This window comes from Platalea leucorodia (assembly GCF_965183815.1).
Source record: "Platalea leucorodia genome assembly, chromosome: 3".
Classification (NCBI taxonomy): Eukaryota; Metazoa; Chordata; class Aves; order Pelecaniformes; family Threskiornithidae; genus Platalea; species Platalea leucorodia.
Genome location: NC_138825.1, coordinates 64,164,934 through 64,191,254, shown reverse-complemented (window position 1 = coordinate 64,191,254; position 26,321 = coordinate 64,164,934). Strand labels below are relative to the sequence as shown.

The window sequence follows — 26,321 nt, the reverse complement described above, 5'->3', positions numbered from 1 at the left end:
TGAGTTATAGCTACAGTCATAAGTATCCAGATGGGCTACTCATTTTCTAGTAGAAAATGAGACACAACATCAATTACCCTCCAAAACTGTTGGAGGTTTTGATTTTAAATGAGAAAACAAAGAGCTTTAAGTTACAGCTGTTGGACACCTAAACACCACCCATGGCAGAGATCTTACAATCACGAAGTTGAAGACAGCTGTGCAGAGTTCCCTAGCTGAAATAAACAAGAACAGCTTTGTTAATCTCTGAGGAAAGAATCACAGAATCATTTAGGTTGTAAGAGACCTTTAAGATCATCAAGTCCAACTGTTAACCTAGCACTACCAAGTCCACCACTAAACCATGTCCCTAAGCACCACATCTACATGTCTTTTGATTACCTCCCGGGATGGGGACTCAACCACTTCCCTGGGCAGCCTGTTCCAATGCCTGACCACCCTTTCAGTGAAGAAGTTTTTTCTAATATCCTACCTAAACCTCCCCAAGCACAACTTGAGGCCATTTCTTCTTGTCCTATCACTTGTTACTTTGGAGACCAACCCCCACCTCACTACAACCTCCCTTCAGGTAGTTGTAGAGAGCAATAAGGTCACGCCTGTCTGCTTTTCTCCAGGCCAAACAACCCCAGTTCCCTCAGCCGCTCCTCATGAGACTTGTGCTCTAGACCCTTCACCAGCTTTGTTGCCCTTCTTTGGACACGCTCCAGCACCTCGATGTCCTTCTTGTAGTGAGGGGCCCAAAACTGAACACATTATTCGAGGTGCGGCCTCACCGATGCCGAGTACAGGGGGACAATCACTTCCCTAGTCCTGCTGGCCACACTATTCCTGATACAGGCCAGGATGCCATTGGCCCTCTTGGCCACCTGAGCACACTGCTGGCTCATATTCAGCCAGCTGTTGACCAACACCCCCAGGTCCTTTTCTGCCAGGCCGCTCTCCAGCCACTCCTCCCCAAGCCTGTAGCGTTGCATGGGGTTGTTGCGACCCAAGTGCAGGACGCAGCACTTGGCCTTGTTGAACCTCATACAGTTGGCTTCAGCCCAACGATCCAGCCTGTCCAGATCCCTCTGTAGGGCCTTCCTACCCTCCAGCAGATCAACACTCCTGCCCAACTTGGTGTCATCTGCAAACTTACTGAGGGTGCACTCAATCCCCTCATCCAGATCATCAATGAAGATATTGAAGAGGACCGGCCCCAATGCTGAGCCCTGGGGAACACCACTTGTGACCGGCCGCCAGCTGGATTTAACTCCATTCACCACCACTCTTTGGGCCTGGCCATCCAGCCAGTTTTTTAGCCAGTGAAGAATACACCTGTCTAAGCCCTGAGCAGCCAGTTTCTCCAGGAGAATGCTGTGGGAAACGGTGTCAAAGGCTTTAGTAAAGTTGAGGTAGACAACATGCACAGCCTTCCCCTCATCCACTAAGTGGGTCACCTTGTCATAGAAGGAGATCAGGTTGGTCAAGCAGGACCTGCCTTTCATAAACCCATGCTGACTGAGCCTGATCCCCTGGTTGTCCCGTACATGCCATGTGATGGCACTCAGGATGATCTGCTCCATAACCTTCCCTGGCACTGAGATCAGACTGACAGGCCTGTAGTTCCCTGGATCCTCCTTCCAGCCCTTCTTGTAGATGGGCTTCACATTTGCTAACCTCCAGTCAACTGGGACCTCCCTGTTTAGCCAGGACTGCTGACAGATGATGGAGAGTGGCTTGGTGAGCACCTCTGCCAGCTCCCTCAGTACCCTTGGGTGGATCCCATCTGGCCCCATAGGCTTGTGTGTGCCTATGTGGTGCAGCAGGTTGCTAGCCATTTTCCCTTGGATTATGGGGGCTTCATTCTGCTCCCCATCCCTGTCTTCCAGTTCAGGGGGCTGGGTACCCAGAGAACAACTGGTCTGACTATTAAAGACTGAGGCAAAGAAGGGATTAAGTACATCAGCCTTTTCCTCATCCTTTGTCACTGTGTTTCCCCCCACATCCAATAAAGGATGGAGATTCTCCTTAGCCCTCCTTTTTTTGCTAATATTATTTATAGAAACATTTTTTATTGTCTTTTACAGCAGTAGCCAGATTAAGTTCCAGTTGGACTTTGGCCCTTCTGATTTTCTCCCTGCATAACCTCATGACATCCTTGTAGTCCTCCTGAGTTGCCTGCCCCTTCTTCCAAAGGTCAAACTCGCCTTTTTTTCCCCCTGAGTTCCAGCTGAAGCTCTCTGTTCAGCCAGGCCAGTCTTCTTCCCTGCTGGCTCATCTTTCAGCACGTGGGAACAGCCTGCTCCTGCACCTTTAAGATTTCCTTCTTGAATAATGTCCAGCCTTCCTGGACTCCTCTGCCCTCCAGGACTGCCTCCCAAGGGACTCTGTCAACCAGGCTCCTAAACAGGCCAAAGTCCTCCCTCTGGAAGTCCAAGGTAGCAGTTCTGCTGACCCCCCTCCTTACTTCTCCAAGAACTGAAAACTCATTTTGGGATCGCTATGCCCAAGGTGGCCTCCAACCATCACATCCCCCACCAGTCCTTCTCTGTTCACAAACAAGAGGTCCAGCAGGGCACCTTCCCTAGTTGGCTCACTCGCCAGCTGTGTCAGAAAGTTCTCTTCCACACACTCCAGGAACCTCCTAGACTGTTTCCTCTCTGCTGTACTGTATTTCTAGCAGACATCTGGTAAGTTGAAGTCCCCCATGGGAACAAGGGCTAGCAATTGTGAGACTTGTCCCAGCTGCTTAGAGAATATTTCGTCTGCCTCTTCATCCTGGTTGGGTGGTCTGTAACAGACTCCCACCATGATATCTGCCTTGTTGGCCTTCCCCCTGATTCTTACCCATAAACACTCAACCCTGTCATCACCATCATTAAGCTCTAGACAATCAAAAATAAATAAATAATTAAAAAAGAATCACTACAGCAAGAATCTGCCCTTACCTCCTGTCCTATTTTAAAGCACTATTTGGGATAAGTTTTAACCTTACAGATCTGATAGGTATATATTGTGCCTGCAACAGGAAAATTCTTTTTCGGGGAGGAACTCGTGCTTCCTGCACTTCAGTACTGTGTTTCCTATATCAGAATATAACAACAGAATATACACAAGAAGTTGCTAAGAGGCTGCTAAAAACATCTTCTCCACTGCAGAGGTCTAGAATCACCTTTCAAGCTCTTCTCTCTCCCTCCTTTCTTGCTCCTCCCGTTCCCGCTGCTCACGGGCAAGGCGCCTCTTCTCAGTCAGCAGCCTTGTTGCTTCTTCAGGGTCAGTTGTACCTGCAGAGGTCTTTGGGGGGGGTGGGGGTGGAGAAAGAGCTGGCGGAGCAGGAGGCAGGGATGGGCTGGCTGCTGAAACAGATGGGAATGAAAACTAGTTTGTACAGACACAGTAGCCAAGATGACACTCTTGAAAGGAACAGAAAATAGTTTCAAACACTCCGTAAAATATTTTCAAGCTTACATGGTTTTATAGATGATTCAGAGGAGGAAGAAATTTCTAGATGCTAGGGGCTCATATTCCTTAAAGGAAGTTTGTTTTTACAGGATATATGAAAGCACCTCCAGTTGAAAGGTTAAACCATCTTTTCTGTCAGAAGAATAAATGCTGATGGGTGCTCAACAGGAGTTATGCTGGCTCAGCAAGTCCCTACCATCACATTTCTTCTTAAGTTTGCCCAATTCTATTTGGAGAGCAGAAATGAAACATTGTGGTATTATATTTTCTTCTGTCTGATAGCCTACATCTGAAGAGCAGGGCCAGACTTTTTGGTGACAGGCTAATCACTTTTGGTGACTTGGTGATCTCAAAAATCAACTGTCTGAAGTGATCTGCAATAAGGGTAGGACACAAACCATCATAAATTTTGCGGTTACTCCAACCTAAGGCAACTCATGGGACCAGAACACAGCTTCTTAACAAGCTTTGCCACTACTGGTGAACTATGGCTTGTGTTCAAATCTTAATAGTGCCTTCATATAAATTCTTTACCCAGGGCCAGCTTTGGCCACCTGGTAGAGAAGGCGTTACAGGTTTTTCTCAAGTAAAACACTAGTTCACGTTTCTGTAAGCTTGCCCAGCATTCTTTAGCACAGATACAGAGCACCTCAGCTGCACTTCTCTACAGACCAGGGACCATTACCAACAAACAAGCTAACCGAAGGAAGCATTCCCAGGGTAATAACATCTGTTAATGCAGACGAACATGGACAGGGAAGACTTTGAACTGTCAATGGAATCAGATTCTGATCCTGGGAAGATACATGTAGAGTAAGTCATCAGAAACAGCCAGGAGATGATTTTAAATCTACATTTCTAACCACGCTTTGGGATGTTACAGCATTTTCCTCACTTCGCTAACAACTTCCAAAAGGGGTTTCCTCCCTGATTACTCCCTCCTATACCCCGTCATGTATACAAACACAAATTCAGCTGCTTTCTCTGTGTTGAATGCTCACATCTGCTGACCTCTCTGCTTTCTTCTTCTATCAAGTAAAAACTATGCAGGTCTTTCTATAACTACTTCAGAGCGTTCACCTTGAATTCAAATGATACATGTACATCAGTAATTTAAAGAGTGCCAGGGCCTGGTCTCTAGCCCTGAGGTGAGCTGGCACAGTTTAGCTTCAGCCAGAGCACTATTCTCTCACATTACCAAAACAAGTATTCAGTCCACCCCTAGGGAACAGTTCAGGCCTGGGCTAACCTCCAAGATGTAGCTGGTAACTCAGAAAATTCTGGGCTGTTCAAATATAAAAAGGTAGGTAATTCGATCACTCTAAAGCTTGGGAGCCCTTTAGAGCTATGCTCTTAGTAGCCTTGGGGACAGAAGGTAAGAAAATGTGGGGCTGCAACTACAAACTGGGTCAGAAACATACCAGAGAGCCTTTGTAATAGTCAAACAGTATAAATGACAGAGTTCCTGCACTTTTTAATTTACAAACATGGACCAAGGCAGGGCTGTTACTCCTGAAGGGAGCACAGCTTTGTGCTGCTTGGGGCTCACTTCTTGCCTCAGGTGCTGAAGCTGGCAGCATAACAAGTAGCCTGTTTAATGCACACCTGCCCTGCTGTCAGAAAAGGTGACAACAGCTTGCACAGGCACACCCAAAATACCTTTTAAACTTCACTGGTATTAGTAAAGTCATGTGAGATTTGCCTGTGAAAGCTGAATAGCTCCATCAGTGATCATTCCCTGCTGACCTCCTGGCTCCTGTGACTACATGGCTAGCAGGCAGCTGAGCTAGACAAGTTAAAGGCCAGTTAATCGGCAGAAATCAGCTATGCTCACCTCCAACACAGACCTCGGAGACATTAGCAATGTCCCCCTAGCTCCAAATGCTGCACTTGCCCCTCTATAGATTCTTACATTCAACTAGTGGCTAAGTTTTGGCAGTTTGGGCCTCCACCTGCAGTACAAAGCCTGTCCTCTAACCTCACATATAAAATACTTAGCCTGAGGTCTCAATCTTTGGTCCCAACCATCACTTCCTCTGGCTTTGGCAAAAGACATCCAATTTGCAGTGCTGCTCACCACTTTCACTATCGTATCCTTCTCTTTTGCCCCTCTCCACTACTAGTTTATTTGCTGTGAATACTAACTAGTTCACTTTCAAATATCTTTATCACACATAACCTGTCTCCATACTAAGTGATCTTGTCACAAACTCAAATATTGACTGACTCTGCAAAGAAGCTGAGCCTCTCTTCCTCCTGAGCTAAACTGTCACACAAGTATGATGATGTTTCTGTAGTCTGCACCTTGTACTGGGGAACTACAGCTTGTAAACATTTGCAAAGCTATCTCAGTGGTATCCCTGAAATCTTTTTAAAAGGAAGCTTTCTCTTTAAAAGGAAGCAAGCAAAAGGTTATCAGAAGAGCAGTGAAAGCCCATGCTAACACGGCAATTATCTCATATCTTCGCTACATGCCCATGGACAAGAGATGCATCCATTTATTATTGTAAATCTTCAGCTTTTTGCGGGGTTACACCTTGTGCGGTAGGACCTGGGTATCAGACTGGAACTACTGTAACAGAACTTATTAACAAAAGGCATCAATTCACACCAGGTCTTCTTGCAGAAGAACAACCCCCAACTACACATCCTGCAGTTAAATGCAGGATTATTAATACTTAAAAGTGGTTTTTGAAGGGGAATCTATGAATTTTAAATTCAGAATCTTAAGTAACCCATCCTTAGAAACGCAGTGGTCACAATGGCCATTCTATTCCATCCGTCAGACAGACAGCTTATGCCATATTTACAATGGACTAAATCATCTGCTAGAACAAACCTACGTTTTTCATTTTCAGATTTACCTTTTGCCCTTCTTACACTTTATGATCATTATTCTATTTTGTATGTACATCCTTTTCTGCCTTGCTGCTTTTCAGGGTTGGTATGGTTTGGTGTGGGGGTTTTTTTGGGTAATTTTTTTTTTTTTTTTTTTTTTTTTAAGAACTCATTTTCCCTGAAAAATTCTGCCTCTTCCTCTTTACTCTTCTCCTTGGTTTTCCTCTGCATACTATTTTATCCTGCTAATCTCTCCCATGATGTGGTACTCTTGCAATATTATCGATAAGCTGGTAGTGTCATCAGCACAACTGTACTGAGTGTCTAGCAGAGCTGGACATTCTCACCACTCCCACTACCTTATGTGATTGCTTCCTGTACCATTAGTCTTCAGATCATTATTATTCTACTTCAACAGTTTGAAAAGAAGCTGTGTCATGATGTGAGTGACAAAATCATGGTCCAAAAGGGCAGAGAACAGGGCTGTGAAGGCACACTATGCAAGGCAGGTCTGCACGTTGTTTTGACTGTTACAAGCAGGAGTTCTTCAACCTGTTTACACTTTCCTCAATGAACATGCATCTGCAGGAACGTTTTGAAGAACTTAGATTAACACTTGATAGAAAACTACTGAAAGCTACATTGTTTCAGAGAAAGGAAGGGAAGAACATAAGAGACTCTCAGACATTCCTTAACCTAAAGGAAGGTCTCTCCTTACCTTGAGTGAGCTCTGCCTGGATGGCAAGCTCTTCCTGACTTGCAGATTCTCCAGCACCTGCTGAAGTTCCTTTACTCTCTTCTGTCCTCTCCTCATTGGCCTTTTCAGCCTCCTTTTCTGGCCTTTTCTTCTTACTCTCTGGTTTGACCTCTTTTTTGACTGGCCGGATGTTGCCAGGAGAAGGAGGACGTGCCTGAGCAGAGGAAACTTTGGAGGAACCAGGTGGGGAAGTTATCTGCTTGGGTGTGCCAGGCAAAAAAGGCAAAGACTTTGACGCATGCCTGCGTAACCACAAAGAGTGACAATCACCATCAGACATGCTCTGCTAGACACCACCTACTTATCACCTCTACAACTACAACAGCTAAAAATAAAACAACTTCTCTACTTCTCTGCTACCAAGCAGGACTGCTGGAGCAACTAATTAGCTTTCATGCAAAATGCTTCTCTCTGCAACTCTCCAGATGTGTGAGCACTGAGCCCAGCCAAGAAGGAAGAAACCAGGTAACTTCCTCCTTCCCCTTCCTCAAAGCAGTAGCAATATTTTTCTAGAAGCAGGACTGTCTTTCCTTTGTTGCAGAGAGAAAACATCTACATTGCTAAATAAGTTTGCACTGTTTCACATTTAATTAATAGAACAATCAGAGCTGCCTATAGCTCAACCTCCAGCTAAGCTTGTACTTGGCTTACCAAACTGGAGAGGGAGCTGGTGATCTAGCTTTGGGGTTGGAAGAAAAATGACCTCCTTTAAAGCTGGCTGAGAAGCTGGATGACAAATGGTCTCTCTCCTTTTCTTTTTTGTCAGTCTACAGTTCAGCAAACAAAAAGACAAAGTCAAGCCAGAGTTCACACGGCTAAAGAAAGCAAAGCAAGCTCAGTTAAGGATGAGGGGTTGGGGGGCTGAGAAAAAGCAGTGCTGAGTCAGTAGTTTCTACAGCCTGTTTAACAAGTTCATTAATACAGCTCCTGTAATTTGCCACCATCTTTGTCAGTAAATAGGCATTTGACAACAAGAATCCTTCTTAATCATGCTCTCTACTGTCTTAAGATGTAATGGGCTAATTTGCAGAGGCTTACTTTTACACAGGCAAAAAATTACTTTTTAAGGTTTGATCTTTGCTGATTGCCACACAGTATCTTCCACTACTCCCCATAACCCATTTGAAGAAAGACCACACTCCTCCCCCTGCCCCCGAGGAGTTTTTTGGGTCATTATGGTTAAAATTACATAACAATATTAGCAATAGATGGTCTTGATCCTGAAGTCATTACTCAAGTGTAATTAGCTAGCTCTTTGGCAGTATAATTTACCAGATATCTACTAATTAATATGATAATCACCTGAGTTACCAAAGCATACACAGCCACAATAAATGCATTACAATGAAGAAGAATTTTGGCTTGCTAGCAATAACTCTCTATACTGGATCTATTTCATTACTACTCGAAATCAGTAGCATCAGAAAATTTTTTTTAACATAACTAAAAAATTAATTCCTACAAAAGTTTACAGAAGAATAAAAGATTCTCCACACCATACAGGCTACTGAAATCAGCTCTTAACTCAGTCATTTTGATTAACAGTATTTCTACATTGTCTCCTCCACCAAAATGTATCAACCTTTCTTCTTTTTAATGTGAAGAAAAACAAAAACAAACCCAAACCAAAAAACCCAAACCCAAACCCCAAAATACTCACAATGGAAAGACCCAAGAGGTGCTAAACTGATAGCCCTGGAGATTGCAATGCACTATGCACATACTGTGAGATTTCTCTACAAATACATCCCAATGCTGTGCCTTAACTTAAACTTCAATATACTACCATCTGCCTGAAAGATTAAGCACTGGCGACTTTCATTAACGGTGCTTCCAACACGGATGTCAACAGCAGCACTGCCTCTTGATATTTTGCCCATCAGGCCAAATGAAAATCAAGCACCCCTTACACAATCATTTGCAGAGATGACTTCACTCTTCTCACACTCAAACGAACTCAGGCTGTACAGTACAAGGAAAAATATAACTGCTCAGGTTCAGCAAATGATATCTGAACTGGAGCTGACTGCATCCCATTGGCTTGGAGCACAGTCACCATGAATTCGGTCTGCCTGTATCACGCTCTTCTGATTTTCTCTGAAAGCTCAGATCAGTCACAGTACTGCTACCAAATCATTCAGAACAAGCAGGTGATCGGTGGGAAGCCTTGATTACAAACCATGCTCCTAAACCAACCTCCTCCTCCTCAACAAGGAAACATTTACCAGCCTGGTCTCCTAAGAAAGTAAAGCTGAAGTGACAGTGCTCTGTGTGTTTATGTATATGGACAAGTGTGAGTGCATGCCTTCCCCCCTCTCTATCCCAGAGGCTCAGCTGAATTTGCTAGAATTTGCCTCAGAAGATAGGAAGTTCTACAGGCTTTGTGAAAACAGGCGGCTGGGGAAAAAAGATTCCCCGCTGAGGGAAAAGCTGCAACACCAGCTTGGGCCTTAAAAGGCAGCAAAGAATCCACTTGAGAAAAGGGCACACACTGACTGCCTCCGTGCCTCACGAGAAGCTAAGGCAGCCACTCTGCAAACACGGGCGTTTTTGCACGCTGATTCTTTGGTGCGTAATCAGGCTATGTCACCACATAATGTAGTCTACTTGAGTTAAAATCCAGCCAACCATGAAACAAATTGGAGGGAGTGGGGACAGCGCAGAGGGGAGGATCAGACTTAGTCAAGTATCCTTGCAACTATTCCTGTTCGAACAAGCAACGCAATCAGGTGGTCACGGCATGAGACACTACCTTACCTACAGCTGGCATGCTTACCCCTGCAAGATGCGGTGTTCTCCTACGTCCAACAGCATCAGTAGAGGCATAAAGTTTTGCGCGGTCTCCTGGATTCCTACAGTTCAGAGTCTTGTAGGACAGAGGACTGATGGGGCTGCAAGATGCTGAACGGGGACAAATGGGGATAACTACGGTGTTGGTTGGTTTTGTTATTTATTAATTTTAATTATACAGCAGCATTGAAGAATTGACAGAGGAAAGCCAGCAGGAACAGAAACAACCGGGAAAGACAGAAAAGAAAGAAGGTATTAATACATAGAGGAATGACTAATTCTCAAGTCAGAACCATCATTTGATACACTAGCTTGGCCACACATATAGTAATGATACAATTTCAACAGGCACTCATGTACTCTTCCATTTGTAAACTAGTAATTTCTTTTAAATAAATTAAGTAGTATGCCACATAACTGGGTAGTAGAAAGTAACAACGTTTTTCTGTTAAGTTTTTATACAACTGGTGGTTCTGAAAAAGCAGTGGACACTATGACTGGTCTGACTGACTAGCTTAGTATATGCATTGACACGAGTTGCAATTACATTCCGAATAGAAAAACTAAAATCAGAATGCCTATTAATTGGTCTTGGAAGTGGAGGAAAATGAAAGGAGACATATACACACAGATCAAAACATTAACAACACAAAACAGTTTCCTCTAGGAAATCAATGAAGTTGCTGTCTGCAATTTTTAGCAAGTGATGTGTTTTTAAAAATCCCTCTTTTAGGAATCTTTGAAGCCCAGCCACGTAAGAACTTTTAATATTTCTTGATAATGCCAGAATAACAGCTGACTCAAATACATTCTCAACAGCAAACTATTTTACATATTACAAAAAAGCAGGCTAAAAACAACAAATCAACTTGGAAATTAATATTTGAATGAGTAACCAGGATGGCAGTTTTCCTTGGTTTGCACAAGGACAAAGACTATTACCAAAAGTTCTCCTGCCAACGGCAGGTTATCAGGTATATGGTGTTTTGATTACATATTCAAAGACAACTCTAACACCGCAAAATGTATCATGGGGAACTTTTTGCAGCAAAGTATTCTTGGACATTCTCCTGTTTTAACTGAGGAGAAGACTGGGAAAAACTATGTTATTACTGGAGACTTTTTTTTGCCTGCTCCTGTTTGTCTTTCCTGGTCATTTAATACAGTCTTAGCATAATTATTATTCAGCATGTTACTTGAAGGAAAAGTAGAGCTTCTATGCGGTAGAGCTTCTTCCCTATCCCCCCCCCCTTTTTTTTTTTTTTTTTTTTTTTTTCAAAAAAAGGAAAAGAAAATTACATCCTCAGTTTCCTTGGTAAAAAAACCCAATATTTCTTGCCTGTAGATCCCTCTCTGAGCACACTTGAAAGTACACGGTTCTACACACAGTTAATTCTTTCAGTCTTAAAACAGTACAGCTGCTATTACAGGAAGAGCTCATAGACTTAACACTACTAACACTGCAAATTCTCCTGCACTGAGAGATTAACATTATGAATAAAGAGAGTCTCATGTAAGTGTCACAGCAAGGGCACTCATGCTTGCCTTATCACTTACAGAGATTTATGTCTAATGAAGTATTATCAGATGACTGGCAAAAAAAAAATAAAATTAAGAAACAGAAAAAAGGGGGGTTTGTTTGCGGTTTTTTTTTTGGTTGCGTGTATCTAAACCAGATAGGAGGCAGTGGCACAACGTATGATTTAAACAGCTTATAATTTATGTCGTTCCCACCCTCTGTGAATCAATTCTCTTGCTGCACACTGATTATCTGGTTACTACCAAAGATGACATCATAAGTATTAAAAGACAAGCAGTTAATTTTCATTTGCAATGTTGCCAAACAATGCTTTAGGAAGCACTTCCAGTGAATCCTGTACCAACAGGATTGCATCTACTCAAAGCAGCTTTTGGAGAGTTATTTAAAAACACATTTTGGTTTTGGAGGGTTATTTAAAAAAGATCTTTTACGCTGGATGTCCCTAATAGCTCACTTAAATTTTAAGGACATGAATCCATATTTAATTTGATTTTGATTTTCTGCATTGTAATTTATCTTCACAGCCAAAGGGCCGGGCAATTTTCTAGGGAATAATGACAGGCTGGGATGAGCTGAGTGCTCAGAGCACAGCTGTGAGCCATTATCACCACCTGATCATTAATCTCCAGGAGGTGTCCTGCATGAAGGGACTGCAGTTATTGCTCCTAGAGAATAATACCTGGAAAACAATGAGCAGATGGATTATTCTTCTGGGTGGTACAGTTCCAGTTAGCATAGGGAAGGCATTTCAGGGGAATTACCTCAGACTGATGACTGACAAATCAGTCATTCCTGCTATGTGCAATCTTTCCCAATATTCCACTCAGTTTAGAGCTTATTGCGCAGCATGAACAGTAGAAGTCACAAAAAAAAAAAAATCTTCATGCTTGCTCCAGTAAAGTAACCACTTACAAAGGTAAGTCACCGCTTTCTCAACTATTCCCTAATGAAGAGCTGAGTTTCCAATATCCTGCTTGGTAGATGACATTAAGTGTTCATTTTACAAGCTGTTGTTTGTGAAGAGTGAAAAGGAATTTTGTACTTGTTAGTTCCACTGTTTACAGAATATCATCCACATTTTTGCTCCTGCAGCACTACCCTTGTGGAAATGTACCGCAGCCTAATTAGTTATAAGAGATCTTAAGCGAAAGCTTCTTTAAAAGTAATCTTAGCAGATCTCTATTCCTTCTTACCTTCTACATCCTTTAATTAGAATAAAAATCCTGTCCATACCAAACAGAAAGACCTGCCTAGACTTAAACATTCAGCATGTACAGCAACACGCTACTGTAATGATAAAGTCCCCAGTGCATGATGATAAAACATTCTATGATAAAAGCAGAAGCAGCTGTCACCTGCTTAAAACACAGGATTAGCCTGGCTGTCTTTGGAATACAGTTTTTCATGGGCTTTAAGTTACCACCTAGCAATATTTTCACATTTCTGCATGTTAATCTTCCCCTCAGTAGTACATCAGAAGCTGTTCTGGGCTTGGCAGTGAACTTCACAATTATTATAACCTCACTAAACCTGCACATTTAACTTCATGTGCTATTAAATCTACTGCAACCATGGCCTATCTTTCTGCAAGTCTAACATGTTCCATGTGAAAAGTGCCCTGGTACAGAGTGAAACTATTTTTTGCAGCAAGCAGCTCACAGCCTCAGCAGTGGGTGTGCTGAATCAGTTCTTTACAGCGCTGTGGGCATTTCCTTGAACAGTCACAGACAGCGTGACATTGTTGCCCTATGTGCCCTATGCAATTCATTTATTGCATTGATGACGAGGCAAAAGAAATTAAGAAAGAGATGGTGGGAGAAAGAAAGAGGCATAGCGAACATGTGCACAAACAAGCTTTCATGCTGTCATGCAATGTAATCATGGACATTCAAGCTCATTCTGGGATGCTACCGTACGCCCATAAATAGATCAATAACTTTACAACATCCCACAGGGAATCTGGAAAAATAAATGGCCGAGACATGAAGCCTCTGTTCTTATAAGTTTACCTGCATCTCCAGACAATGCAGCTGTGCTTTTACTTCGGGCCAGGAACGAGTGAGTGGGCGTCAGAAGCCTGCTAACGATGCTGCTCTCCCATGGACTGAGCTGTAGACGGCGAGCTGAACGTGCACCATACAAGCAAGATGTTAGATCAAACACTTCACAAATAACTACATGTTGCAGAAGTATTAGTATTATCTCCTCACTACTACATACCATGAAAATCTTGACACTGTCCTTCAGAGGTCAAAAGCATACAATCATTCAGTGTTTTGCATTTTATTCTTACTCCATTTTAGTAGAGGAATTCTTATAGGAACACATATATCTGAACACTCAATTTGTGTTACTGCCTGTGGCATTATGGCAAATTGTTATCAAATTAGTACTGATATTTTGCACATATACTGCATTCCCTATTAGGAATGATAGGATAACTTCTGTACTAGGAGTTGCCACTCCTAAACATAGACTTTGACAGAGATGTTTGTGTCCCAAGCTCTTTCTACACATAAGGTATACAGTCTTCTAGTTACAAAAAAGACCAGTTACTAAAACACCTTCCTGAATCTGCCAGCCTAGCTAGAAAAAAACCAAAGGTTGCTTACTACTATACAGAGAATTATGTCAAAGAGGTTTTGTCAAAGCATCGCGTAAGGTTACAATGCGCCTCAACTGCCGACACCAAGCTCAGCAGCTACAGTTATCTCAGTAATACATGAAGCCACAGAATACATAAGTACATTTGATCATTAATTCTCTGTCAAAAAATCCTGCTACTGATAATTTTCAATTTATAACAGTAACAAGAGACAACTTTTTGCACTGTTAGTCTGTTTTGAAAACACACTACACATTGACCTGGCTGCAATCACTCCCTTGCCTTGCTTTTCCCAGTATTGCCTAATGCAAACTTAGCTTGTCAACATATTTCTTTTGCCTTGTAAAATTTCTTTAGTTTTTTTTAAATACTATTTAAACATTGATCATGGTGAAGCAGTAACGTAAAGAGCCCTGTAAGTTATTTTTTATATTGAACTAGATGTTTCTTTGATACTCTGATGCAACAAATTGTATTGTAATGAGCATCACAAAACAAAACATTCAACCAGTTTCCATAGTAGTTCATTATAACAAGCTTAGGCCATAGCAATAATCTTGATGTTGCAAGCGAAATCATGTCTTCTTACATTTCAGCATTCATTGGCCTTAGTTTGGTGTTTATGGCAACAAAACTGCAGCTTGAATTTGAGGCTCAGTCTCTAAAACATTCTTTGAAGTGACTGGCTGTAATAAACTTGAGATTAATTTGCATTCTTAAAGGTAGAGATCCATCACTTTTAATAGCCATGAACTCTGAATCTGTCTTTAATCTACTCCATGCTGAGCCTCGTGAAAAGAAGGGCCAATCTCAATCTCATCCTGTGAAAATATAATTGCCTAATCCGCCCTCAGTGCTGTTTTTCACTTCTCAAATTGCTCCCCTAAATTCTGCTAACTCAATAAGGGGCATTACTATAGAAATATAGGACTCTCAAACACAGCAGGCTCTCTGGATAAGTGTCCTTGCACAATGTACTACTGCCAGAGCTCTTTGTGATTAATGGTTCCATTTTGCATTGGTACAGATTATACAGAGACAAAATACCCTACAGAGGCCTCCATCACAGCACACACATTATCATTAAGCTTGTAATTTAACAATGAAGAAAAATCACAGAACTACCATTAAACTGGATGCAGTAATGGTAAAATCTTTCCTTCCTTTCTTCTCCAGGCACCATGCTCAGTACGATCACTGTTTAAAGCTGCTGTTGCAAGACAGCAGATTCTTTTTTGTGGTCTCAGGCTTCACTAGATGAGGCTCACAGGCATGAGTACGGATGAGTCTGGAGAAACTCTCCTACTGTATTTTAACACCAATACTATACAACTTCAGAAAGCAATCCCTCAAATTTTAGGCCAATAAATCAGTAATACGTATACTATCAATTTACTGGAGTTCATCTGTACAGCTGCAAACAGCTGATAAGTACATGTTACAACGTAATATGGCCCTACGGGCCAGCTGCAGACCTTACATGTTAGGCCCTAGAGATGAAGTAGTCTCAAGAGGACACAGCTAAGAGCCTGATGACTTAGAACACTAACTTGCCATGTCTCACCTATCCCATGTCATTTGCCCTAAAGGTGAGTTCGGTTTAATACTCTTTTCTCTTTGCCCCTAACACAGGGGAGCTTATATCCACATCACCTGCTGGAAGCAATCGTGTGCCCACAGCATCCAACTGCCAGCACCGAGGCAGTGTTTGGGAGCAAGCCAGCTGATATGCACCAACAGCAAGCTACTAGAGACCAACAAAACCTCTCTTCTCCGTATAAGCAACAGATGTGATTCAGAGGTGTCAAAATAGTTTTAGCCAGGAGCTTGGAGTGAAGTCTTCCTAAATCTCTAAAGATCAAAGGGTTTAGATCAAAGTTCATTTAAATACACCTTGGCTTTGTGGATCAAGGTCATCACATACTGAATTTTCCAAATGCACAGCTCCCTGAAAACATCTTATTTGACACTTTCAATACCTACTCTAACAGTCATTAGCATCACCATTAACCTAGAACAGTCAGATAAACTTTTGCCCACTGAGTTCCAAGTACAAGAGTATTAACACCTAAATGCGTTGAACAACATAACTTTGGTGTCCAGTTCACACTGAAGCAAACTGAGTACAAAACAGAGAGCATCACAAAACAATAAGATTGATGTTAAAACAATGAGGTCAGGGTTTTTTTTCCTTGCTCTTCTTGTTTTTAATGCCTTAGGGTGATGTTTTCAAGATTTAGTCCTTCAAACCATCTGACAGACAAGGGGAAATGGTATTTTTTGTCCTCATGCTGTGTTAGGCTATCGCTCTTAGGGCTGTTTGCTCCTTATTTCCACTCAGGAAGCACATGCATGATTGGGTTGCTGCTGCAAGTACCCCTACCCCCAGCTACAAGCAGGTTAGTTTAAACAGATTAAAGATGATATTTATAGCCTAAATTGTAACTGAAAACCACACAAAGTCCCAGGGAGCTGGCAACAGTGAATTGATTACAATCATCTGTATTTGTCTTCAGGACATACAAACTGAACACTGGAAAGTTGTCTTAGCAGCAGCAGAATAAATTGCAAGTAGGCAAACAGCAGCATCTAATTAGTCCTAGGAACAGATGGGAGGCAGGGATTTAACAGGTCTCCCGATGAGCACCACGAAGCAGACTCTCACTGATAACAGCGGTGTTTGCTCATACAGAGCCACAAACGTGCTGAGGAGTAGTTGGGGAAAAACTCTTTCTCTTTCAATAGGAAACAATACCGGACCCCCTGAATTTCTTCTATAAAGGTGGCAGACAAAGGTGATGCAGTGATCGAGACCATCACCTGTTTGAAAGAAAAAGCACTGCAGAGAGGAGGAGGAACGCGACTATGGTGCAAGTTTTGCTTTTCAAAACTAAGAAAGTGCAACTTATACCTCATCTAAAGCATTATCCACTTGCTAAGCTTTCCTTAAAGAGCACAATTAACAACATTTATTGGTCAACAGCAGCCATCTCCACTTGAATATGTGTATTCATGTTTTGTTACAGTTTCAACTACTCAGAGCTGTACCACTAACATAAAAGCATAATGAGAAGCCTGTTCTAGCTGCCCAATTGTAAAACTGTGATAAAGAGCTATATAGCAATACTATACTTGAAATGGAATTAACCAGTCTTTTAGGCAATTAGTTAATGAAAACTTTTGTCTTTTGCTGGGCCAAAAAAACCCCCTTGTCCTTCAAATGATAAAAAGGTGCTGCTTAACAGAAGACATGTTCTCGATGACAGCTATAAGCCACTTAGTGTAAGCTTATCATCCTCATCTCCAGCTTGCTGTTTTGCAGGTAGGAGTATGCATTACAGACCAAGCGTGATTGGGTGCCCTCTGGAAGGTGAAATGGGGAGCATTTGCAACAGTTAAGAGTCTTCCTTTAAGCATCTGCCTTAAGACGTTGAGGCTACTGGAGAGACGAGCGGCACTTCTCCAGATACAGGCTCAACTACATTTAGGTATATGACTTTGCACAAGAAAGAAGGCATTTATCGCATTTGGATTTGCTTTCTGTCTTGGAGTCTGCGAAAGACATAAGAGACTTCTGAAGAGTTCTGTGCTGTTTTAATGAAAATGCCAAGCCAAAAAATGCCTCAACGTTCAAAAGTTTTTGACATAGGCCACCACTTCCATATTCCTTCCCTTTCCCCACCGCTAGACTGCCTACTATTCGGTCTAACTTCTCCTGAATTTGAAATGGATGGCAGAAACTATCACACAATGAGTTACAGTCCATAAGAGACTATCCTTCATATTTAATGTCTACTGCTGTTTCCCCCACTCTGCCCTTCCAAGATCCTTCCTCAAAGAAGCATCCCCTGGCGAGAACAGCAACCATCTAGAAAAATATATATACACCTGAAAAGCTAATTGAAATTAAAACTGACAGGATTTCAACATTTAGAGCAAAAAAATTATTGGGGTTTTGGAATAAATTATTTCCTAATATAATGCTGTACTTTTTGCAAGTTACCAGACTCTACAACTAGGTTAGCCCATTAGGAATAACACGGCTCATCAAATCAACCAGATACACACATACAAGCATGCACATAAAACATGGCACTTAGTTAAAACGCAGAAAATAATGATGTCTACCAATTAGTTTTGCAACACAACCAAAGTTCCATTCTAAATTTTTTTTTTTTGAAAACATGCATTTAGCTGGATTGAAATGGGACAGAACTCCTCATTCTCAGCAGAGGACAAAAAATCCCTCCCAAGTACTTTTCTGTAAAGCTCTTTGCACAAGTTATACAAGAGACATTCTTTTATAAACCTCCTTTAAGCTCAATGCTTCAATCTCATAAATCCTCAGAACAGAGCAGCAATTCAGCTACGTTAATTTTTAAAAACTTGATTATCATTTGTGCAGAGTTATAAACATCAAAGCCATACACTGAAATAAAACTATCTTTGAAAAGTAACTTGACACAAAAAGTCAATAAACAGACCATATGAAAACCACCCATACCTCTTCAATAAAATGAAATGGTAATAAAATAACTACTTGAAAGCTTCATGCAACATGTTCTTCGATATTCAAGAACTACTACCAAAGAAGAAAGGAAAACAAAATAATGACAAAATGGCCTAATGCAAATAAAAAGTCACACATGATTGCATGCACTATGGAGCGATGTATTCTTTCGATAGTTGTACCTCATTTACTAAAAACCTGACAGAAGCACTGCTTTTATCATTTGCTAAAGTAAGATTTTTTTTTTTTTTTTAGGTAACTTCTCTTGTTTTAAAAAACAAGAAATATATATTTCTTCTCACAGGAAAAAATGTTCAACCATTTACTTTTCACATTTGAAGTCTTTTCACTCCCACTTAGATGAAGTACAGAAAATGACTTCAGAAGCTTGTTTTATGTGCAAAGTAATACATCAATATAGAACATTCTTTCTTGCTGTTCCTTTTTTTTTTTCTTTGAAACTGTACCTCTGTCTGGAGAATTTAGTAATGTTGCAGATGAGGAGGAGAGCCGCTTGTTAATGACTGGATCAACATGTTTCGAAAGGTTCATTGTTGAAACAGATCGCCTGTCTGGATCTAAAACAAATGGAGATAATGCTAATTGACAGCCCACATGCAGTAGTGCAAGTTCCTAGCTCACTAGTGGGAGGAGGAAAACATGACTAGGTCACTCCTGCTCTACCACAAGAACTTTCAAAATAGAATGGACTTTTCAGCAGACGTTGTACAGGTGACTCAAAGACTAGGCACAAAACCATTTAATTTAAGTTTCAAATGTTTAAAATATTCTGTTCATTGATTATCATTCAATCAGGTTGCAATTCAAGGACTTAATGGAGGATCTGAAGTGGATACTAGTAGACAAGACGATATTTCCTCATTCCTTTCAATATTCTCAGAAAAACCTTGCTCACAACTTACAATAGAAAGCTTCAGGGAAGGACCAACATGCTTGGAAATGTGAGGTTATTCATAAAAAACCCTTAGCATCTGAATAAAACGTGACTTTTGACAGGGCACTATTACAAGGCAGAAGGTCAATATCATGACAATACAATGCTGAAAGATTAAGGGAAGACTAGTGCACAAGGGAAGCAAGGGTAAGCACAAAAGGAATTAAAAGATTTAGTTAAAACCCCCATAGTTATGTATAAGTGCTAAACTTCCCACCACAGAGTCATTTTCTACCTGCTGTGAATGAAGCTGTAGTTAGTCAATCCAAACAGCACACAGCTTAGCAGATAAAGAAAATGAGTCTCTGTAGAAGGCTAGAGACTACTTGTAATGCACGTGCTTGGTATATAATACTAAAGGGTTTTATTTTGCTTTTAGGTTCTGTACATTTTAAAGCAGTATTTTATCATTTGCCTGTGCAACTGCTGCAGAGTCAGCATCTGCACCCTACTGAGGGGGTGATGGTTATTTCAAGAATACAGATTGCACACACCTTGTGCACGTCCATGTGTCACATGAAGGTTGCTAGCAATGGCAGAAGAAGGTGAATGAGCTGAGCAGGCCAGCTATATGCTTTCTGTTCTCTCTCTCTCTCAAAAAAGCTACACGATCAACTACGTGTCCTCCACTGCAAATTTCCATTTGGAAATCTGACATTTGGAAGATGCTGGGAGAGTCAATTCTGGTTTAGCTTACACTTCAGCATGTGCTGAACCTCGGCACTACTCAGCAAAACATTCAACCATGCTGAACCGCAAGGAGGCATATGTCTAAATGCTCTGCTGATTCATATTCTGTGTGTGCAAAAATATGTCCACACACTGTTTTGGAAGCAGATACAAACTCAGGAACACTGACAACATTAAGAAGGATGCTGCTGAAATATTACCTGCAATTGTTTATTTATGACAAGTACATCAACATTGTATTTACCTGTTCTCACGTAGTAGATTAAAGTATATTCGCTGTGTACAAAAAATTTTCATAGAAATACAGTGCATGAAAAATACCCTTACCCTCTCCAGATCTATAAATTATAATAGGCTTCACTATAACTGGTTGGGGCGAAGACAGATTCTCCCCTACCCCATGTGATTATTTGCTCACTTTGTCTAATGTGAAAATGACTCAGTGAGGGTATAAAATCAGCAAACTGGGTACTGGAAGGGGGATAAAACTCAGAAATGGGTTTTAAAAGGAGAAATCTAAATGCTATAGCTAAGAACAAGAACTCTGTCGGCTGGCAAGATTATCCCACATTGATCTATGGGGTATATTGAAGAGTGCAGTGTGCGAGTCAGTCCTGGAGACAGGATACTCGGGCTTCATGTGTCACAGATCTTTGTCAGAACAATATTTGTAGGAATGGGACGGGGATTTTGATCTCTTATACCTAATCTATAGCTGAGAAAATGCGTACTATATCAGTACAGCAAAAAAGTTTCTACATTTGGCATAAAGGATGTACTGCATAAAACAGCTTTCTGAAAATGATAAACGACAATATGAAAAATCTCCTCTTGTATTTGGCATACCAATGTTTCTCTCTTGTCTATGAATGTTATTTAAATGAATGAAATTCAGCATGAGGATTTGTGTGTAAGTGTTGGCAATATGAATCCTATGAACGTAGGACAGGTCAAATGCAATCCATTCCCTAGAAGACGGCTGTTTCCTTTGTTCCAAAAAAAAAAAAAAAAAAAAAAAAAGAACTAAAATATCCACAATCAACACATCAGCCAATGCAGCTGGTTATATGTCTGTGTTCATGTGCAAAATAAATGTAAATCCTGCATGTGTAGTATGCCAAAAGGGTTTTAGAAAAGACCAAAATATTCAAATTGGGTCTCCTTGAATTCCAGTAAACAGAATATTATGCTTCATGTCAGCGAATTGTGCCAAATCTTTAGAGTCAGCCAGTAGTAACTCTCCATAGTAAAAATAAATATTAAAAAAATCTGATACTAACAACAGTTCTAATCTATCAGCATGATGTTAAGCATGCATTGCAACTACATGAGGGTGGTTTAGTCACTGATGATCTCATTTCCTGAGAACTAGCTATGGGTAAAGGAATCAACAAACCACAGCAATTATGTACCAGGTTTTCTAGCACCACCCAGAGATCTGAAGTGGTGCTCCAGGCCTGCTAAATCGAGAAAGGTGAATGATGATTCAAAAAAATAACCTAGGGACAGAATGCAAGACAATGATTTTTCACAACAAAGAAAATAAAAATCAAATAAGTTATACAGAGTTAAGCAAAAAAAGTAACCTTTTATGAAAAATAACTGTTTATTGAACTTATATACGACAAAGATTTCAGAGAATTCTTTTCTCAACTTTTTTTTCCTCCTTGATGAAAGGTTAGACACATTGAAATGTATACATTAGAGTAGGAAGAGAAGAATTCTAAGTACCACTTTGTGGTGAAAGAAATAAAGGGCAAGTTCTCTTTTTTGGGGTTCGAGTCATATTTAACAGGGTGTATACACATTAATGGTTGGCAGATTAAGTTGGAGAAGATAATTGGGGGGAAAAAAGCATATAGCTGAAATTCACTTAATTTGCCCATCTGTAAGTTTTTCTAGGGGAAAAAAGGGACTTTTCTCTCCCAAAATATCTGTACGTTGTACAGATAGCTTATTGCAAAGAACAATTTTTCTTCCTTGTGTCTGTTTTAATCTCAGTATTTGGTCATTTCCACCAGACCTATTTTTTGAGCCATGATATTTAGCATTTGCACACAGCAGCTCACATCACAAGATTGACACAGCACGAGCACACCCACATATACACACACAATCAACAGCAGAGCAGCAGAAGCAAGAAGCTGTAGCAAGATAGTTACAGAATTAGTCAACTCCTGAAGCAAGTTGTAACTTTTGTTCAGATTTCTCCTTGTTATCTTTTTGCTACACAAGAATGTCAGAAACATGCCATTGCTAGCAATAATAAGCTCAAGAGCAAAGAATTTAAACCAGCATATACTGAAACACCCTTCCTTTTAACAGAAGCAAAGTAAATTCCAGTTAACTGGCAGGGCAGGGAAACTGGCTAGAAAACCAAGCCTCCCTCTTTACCTGTGTTATTAATGCGGTTATGTAGTGCTCCTCCCCAGGACCACCTGTTTTGCTTTTGTTTTGGCTTCTGGCTTCTTTCAATTGTGCGACGTACAACAGCTTCATGTCGTTCCTTAAGTACAACAGGATAATACATTTGGATACTATTGGGTTTTTAACTTAATCTCATCAAACCCTGCTACCCTCCACACAGATGAAACCTAGCAGGCATCTTGGAGTTGTGTTCAAGCTTATGTACTGCCTACTAAGACACACACTCAGATGAACCATCCTAACTCTAGAACAGGATTGAGTAGTAATTAAGCCATAAATAAGTTAAAATACTAACTGCAATTTTGAAAAGGTAAGATCTGTTTGAGACCTGCAGAACCGCAAAGAAAAAACAGTGGCCCTGTAATGGCAGCCACTACACAAACACGCCCTAGGGCTACTTCCTACCTTGTATCTCCCACCTACTAAATACTTAAACAGTGGGAGAGAGAGGAAACAAAAAAACCCACAAGGATGAGCTGACTTATGTAGGATCACACTGTAAGTTCCCAGCTTAAATGAGACAAATGAGCCAACAGCATATTTCATTACACACTCTCTTAAAGGTTTTGTTAGGGCAACTATTTAGCTACCCTTATACTAAATGGCTAAGAATTAACAGATAACCATACAAAATCGACTCAGTTTGTATTTTTCTGCATGAGTTTGTGCAGTGCCATACGCTGTAACCCAGACATGCTCAACTTAGCTGCATTTGATTCATAAAGGGCACTTTAAGCAGCAGTATCTGTGCAAGTAAGGCTTAAAATCCTCTTTCACATGCTCTCTCTTACTGACCCATAGCTTATGTTGCATTCTTTCCATCAACTCTTAAAGTTTGATAGTACTGTATCTTATGGTAAAAGCAAGCTGAAAAATGTTTTCATGACATTTATTCTTACCTTATCTTCTTCTATTCTCTGCCTTCGCTTTTCCTCTACGGCAGCTCGCCTTCTCTCTTCCTTTAATCTCTGCTCTTCTAGCTTCTTTCTGCGTTCCTCTAAGTGTTTTTCATAATGTTGCCGGGCCCTCTCTTCTCTTTCTAACCAGACGGATTCTCTTGCAGCTGTGAGAAAAATCAGAAATAAAAGTATTAACATGCTAGATATGATGAAGTCTTTAATACAATTTGGATAACCAAGCTAAATGGAAAAACTTTTGAACTCATTTTCTTAAGATGACATACATAAGATCCTAATCTCTCCTTAGGTATTAAAACATCACGTACCCTGGTCACACATTCATTTCATTTCATCTCAATTTACTTACTATGAATTACCACCAGAAATAGTTAAATTATTTGAGCATATAGTTTCTATGTGGGAGAAAGGATTTTTGTTAGTTTAAAATACCTAAATACTTAAGTCAGATATATGTGAACACACTTCTGTTGTACAAACCATGATAATTCTCTGTAACCTTTTACTGTAAAAAGAAAGATAAAACTATCACCACTATATACCTTCAGTGATCAATACAGATCTCTTACAATGGAAGTGGCTGGGATGACAAATCTAGCACCTGGACTGTTAGCCATACCAACAGCTGACCAGAAGGAAACACGTTACCCACCAAAGAAGTCAGTCTAAAGGCGAACTTTAATCTGTCATGTAACTCCACTGCTGCAGAGCTCTGAACAACGTGTTTCAGAAGTGCTAATCAAGACAAACCAAGAAGTACTACACAAGACAAATTTTTCTCCCCACCAGGGTCTGAATTTTCATGAAGGTACCATCTGGAACATGGGCTCAAACTGTAGTCCACATGAAGCCATTTACATATGATACTCCGGACCTCTCCCCATTGCTGTCTTGAAAGCTTCAGGTCCCAGAAATGTTTGTGTTCTAGCAAAACCTGTTACTTGCTTTTTAAAAATCCCAGACATTTGATACCTCTGGATCTTCATGAACTGACAGATGGGAGTGCAGGAAGAGATGCATGTGAAGGTCAGGAGACAAATATCACTGAGAACCACATTAGAAAACCAAACACAGAAGGAGCTCATTGATAACACAGGAGCAACAGGGAACCAGGACAGCAAAGTGTCAAAGAGACTTTCAATTTCCAAGGCCAGCAATGTAAGGTAGTTCTCTACCTAAGTCCGAGACAGTATTTTTTAAATTCGATCTTTTTCGATTCGAAAAAATCGTGGAAGAGGAAAAAAAAAAAAATAATAGCCTATTGTTATAATCACGTGCTCTAGAACAGCAACTCCAGCCTTCGGTCAGCAGAGATTTGTGTTGACACAACCACATACCAAAACAAAAAAACCCAAATACTTCTGGGTGTTCAGAGCAGACATTGCAATTGCTTCTTGTACCACGAGAACTAACCTTCACCAAGCTGCTCTTCTGCACTTTCCTGCCTACTCAAACAAACCCCACCTCACCTAATAAATAACTTAGAGTGCACTCTAAACCTTGTGCACTTGCATACGCAGTCTCACCAAAAAGCTCCACCCTGAGCAGACCAGTTCATATGTAGGGTATCTCCTTTAAGAAAACAGCTCTCTACCATTTCAGATGTCAAGTACTTTGCTGAGAAAAGCAGACAGCATGCTTAGCTTTGCTGTGGTACACAGACTAGTAGAGAGGTGTTTGTTCAGCAGCTACAAGCAACCGTAAGAGACCCTCCTGGCAAGATGGGTGTTAGTTCAGCAAGATGCACGCAGGAAATTTGACAATCATAGCTAGAATAATTACAACAACAAGGAATAATACAGTTGCATAGATAATTACTAGCAATAGGTGTGAGAATTTACACTTACAAATGTGAAATACTAATGCAAGAGCCACCAGAAGATTTACAGAAATATTTTTCTCTGCTAATTTAGTTAAGTGACTTGAAGGAGAAATGTGAACTGCAGACTAAGTCAGAAAATATCAAAATGCAGCAGAAAAAAGCAGCTTCCAGGCCAACTGAAATCTGCAAAGGCTTTTTCTTCCATATTAAAGCCTCGCAACATAACAAAATAGAGCCAAAATTGGTGTTCCAAATGCAAGACTAACCTGTAAACCAGGAATGTGCATCTGTTGCCGCTTCTTGGGAGCGAGTACCTTACCAAGAGAATGGATGGACAGAGAGATGGCTCTCACTATGGTCCACCCTTCTCCTGGGACTACATGACCCCTCATGATGCTTTTTATTGCCCAGGTCCAGAGAAGACTGAGCAAAGGGCTCTGTCTGAGCCCACCTTTTCCAACAATTTGGCTTACATCCTGAACAACTGAAGTGTAAGACATGTCTCCTCTGAGATACCATTCCCTTTTTGTCTTTGCCTTCTGTTTAACAGTCCAACTTCGCTAACCAATGCCTTGGGCAGAACCACTGTCAGCCTGTTACCAGAAAGGCAGTGATTTTTGCAAAAGCTTGCTCTTCCTATTACCTTCTGCACAGCTGGATTGCAGAATAGGGTCAGCCCAAGAATAGGCAGCCACATCAGTGAACTGTACTGTTCTTTCCACTTACTCCATGTGCATTTATCACGTTTTCTTCATCAAATAAGGGTAACATTCTCTAAAAGCAGCAACCCAGTGAATTTCAACCAACTACTTTTAAAAAAAAAGAAAAAATACTTATCTTTAATACCATCTAAAAAACAGGCAAAAGACATTTCTAAAGTGCTTACACTTAAACGGAAAAGGAATAAAGAGTATCATTAATCTTTGGATTCCACACTGCAAACATTTCATGTTAACTCCTTCTTTCTCCTGAACCTTTGATGAAGACTTCAGAGGAAGTTAACGCTTATTATTACAGGATAGGACC

At 40.8% G+C, this 26,321-nt stretch overlaps 1 protein-coding gene across 1 annotated transcript in view; it reads right to left on the bottom strand.

Annotated features, from left to right (window-relative positions):
• MAP7 (microtubule associated protein 7) overlaps positions 1 to 26,321 on the bottom strand; it is a gene marked incomplete at its 5' end in the record, with an annotated part of 111,414 nt that overhangs the window by 14,874 nt on the left and 70,219 nt on the right. The window contains 9 exons of the mRNA XM_082305816.1: positions 3,155 to 3,338; positions 7,001 to 7,281; positions 7,691 to 7,806; positions 9,816 to 9,964; positions 13,379 to 13,492; positions 18,952 to 19,062; positions 21,542 to 21,628; positions 22,524 to 22,635; positions 23,456 to 23,619. Of these exons, the coding sequence (XP_082161942.1) occupies positions 3,155 to 3,338; positions 7,001 to 7,281; positions 7,691 to 7,806; positions 9,816 to 9,964; positions 13,379 to 13,492; positions 18,952 to 19,062; positions 21,542 to 21,628; positions 22,524 to 22,635; positions 23,456 to 23,619 (1,318 nt within the window). The remainder of the gene's footprint in view (positions 1 to 3,154; positions 3,339 to 7,000; positions 7,282 to 7,690; positions 7,807 to 9,815; positions 9,965 to 13,378; positions 13,493 to 18,951; positions 19,063 to 21,541; positions 21,629 to 22,523; positions 22,636 to 23,455; positions 23,620 to 26,321) is intronic.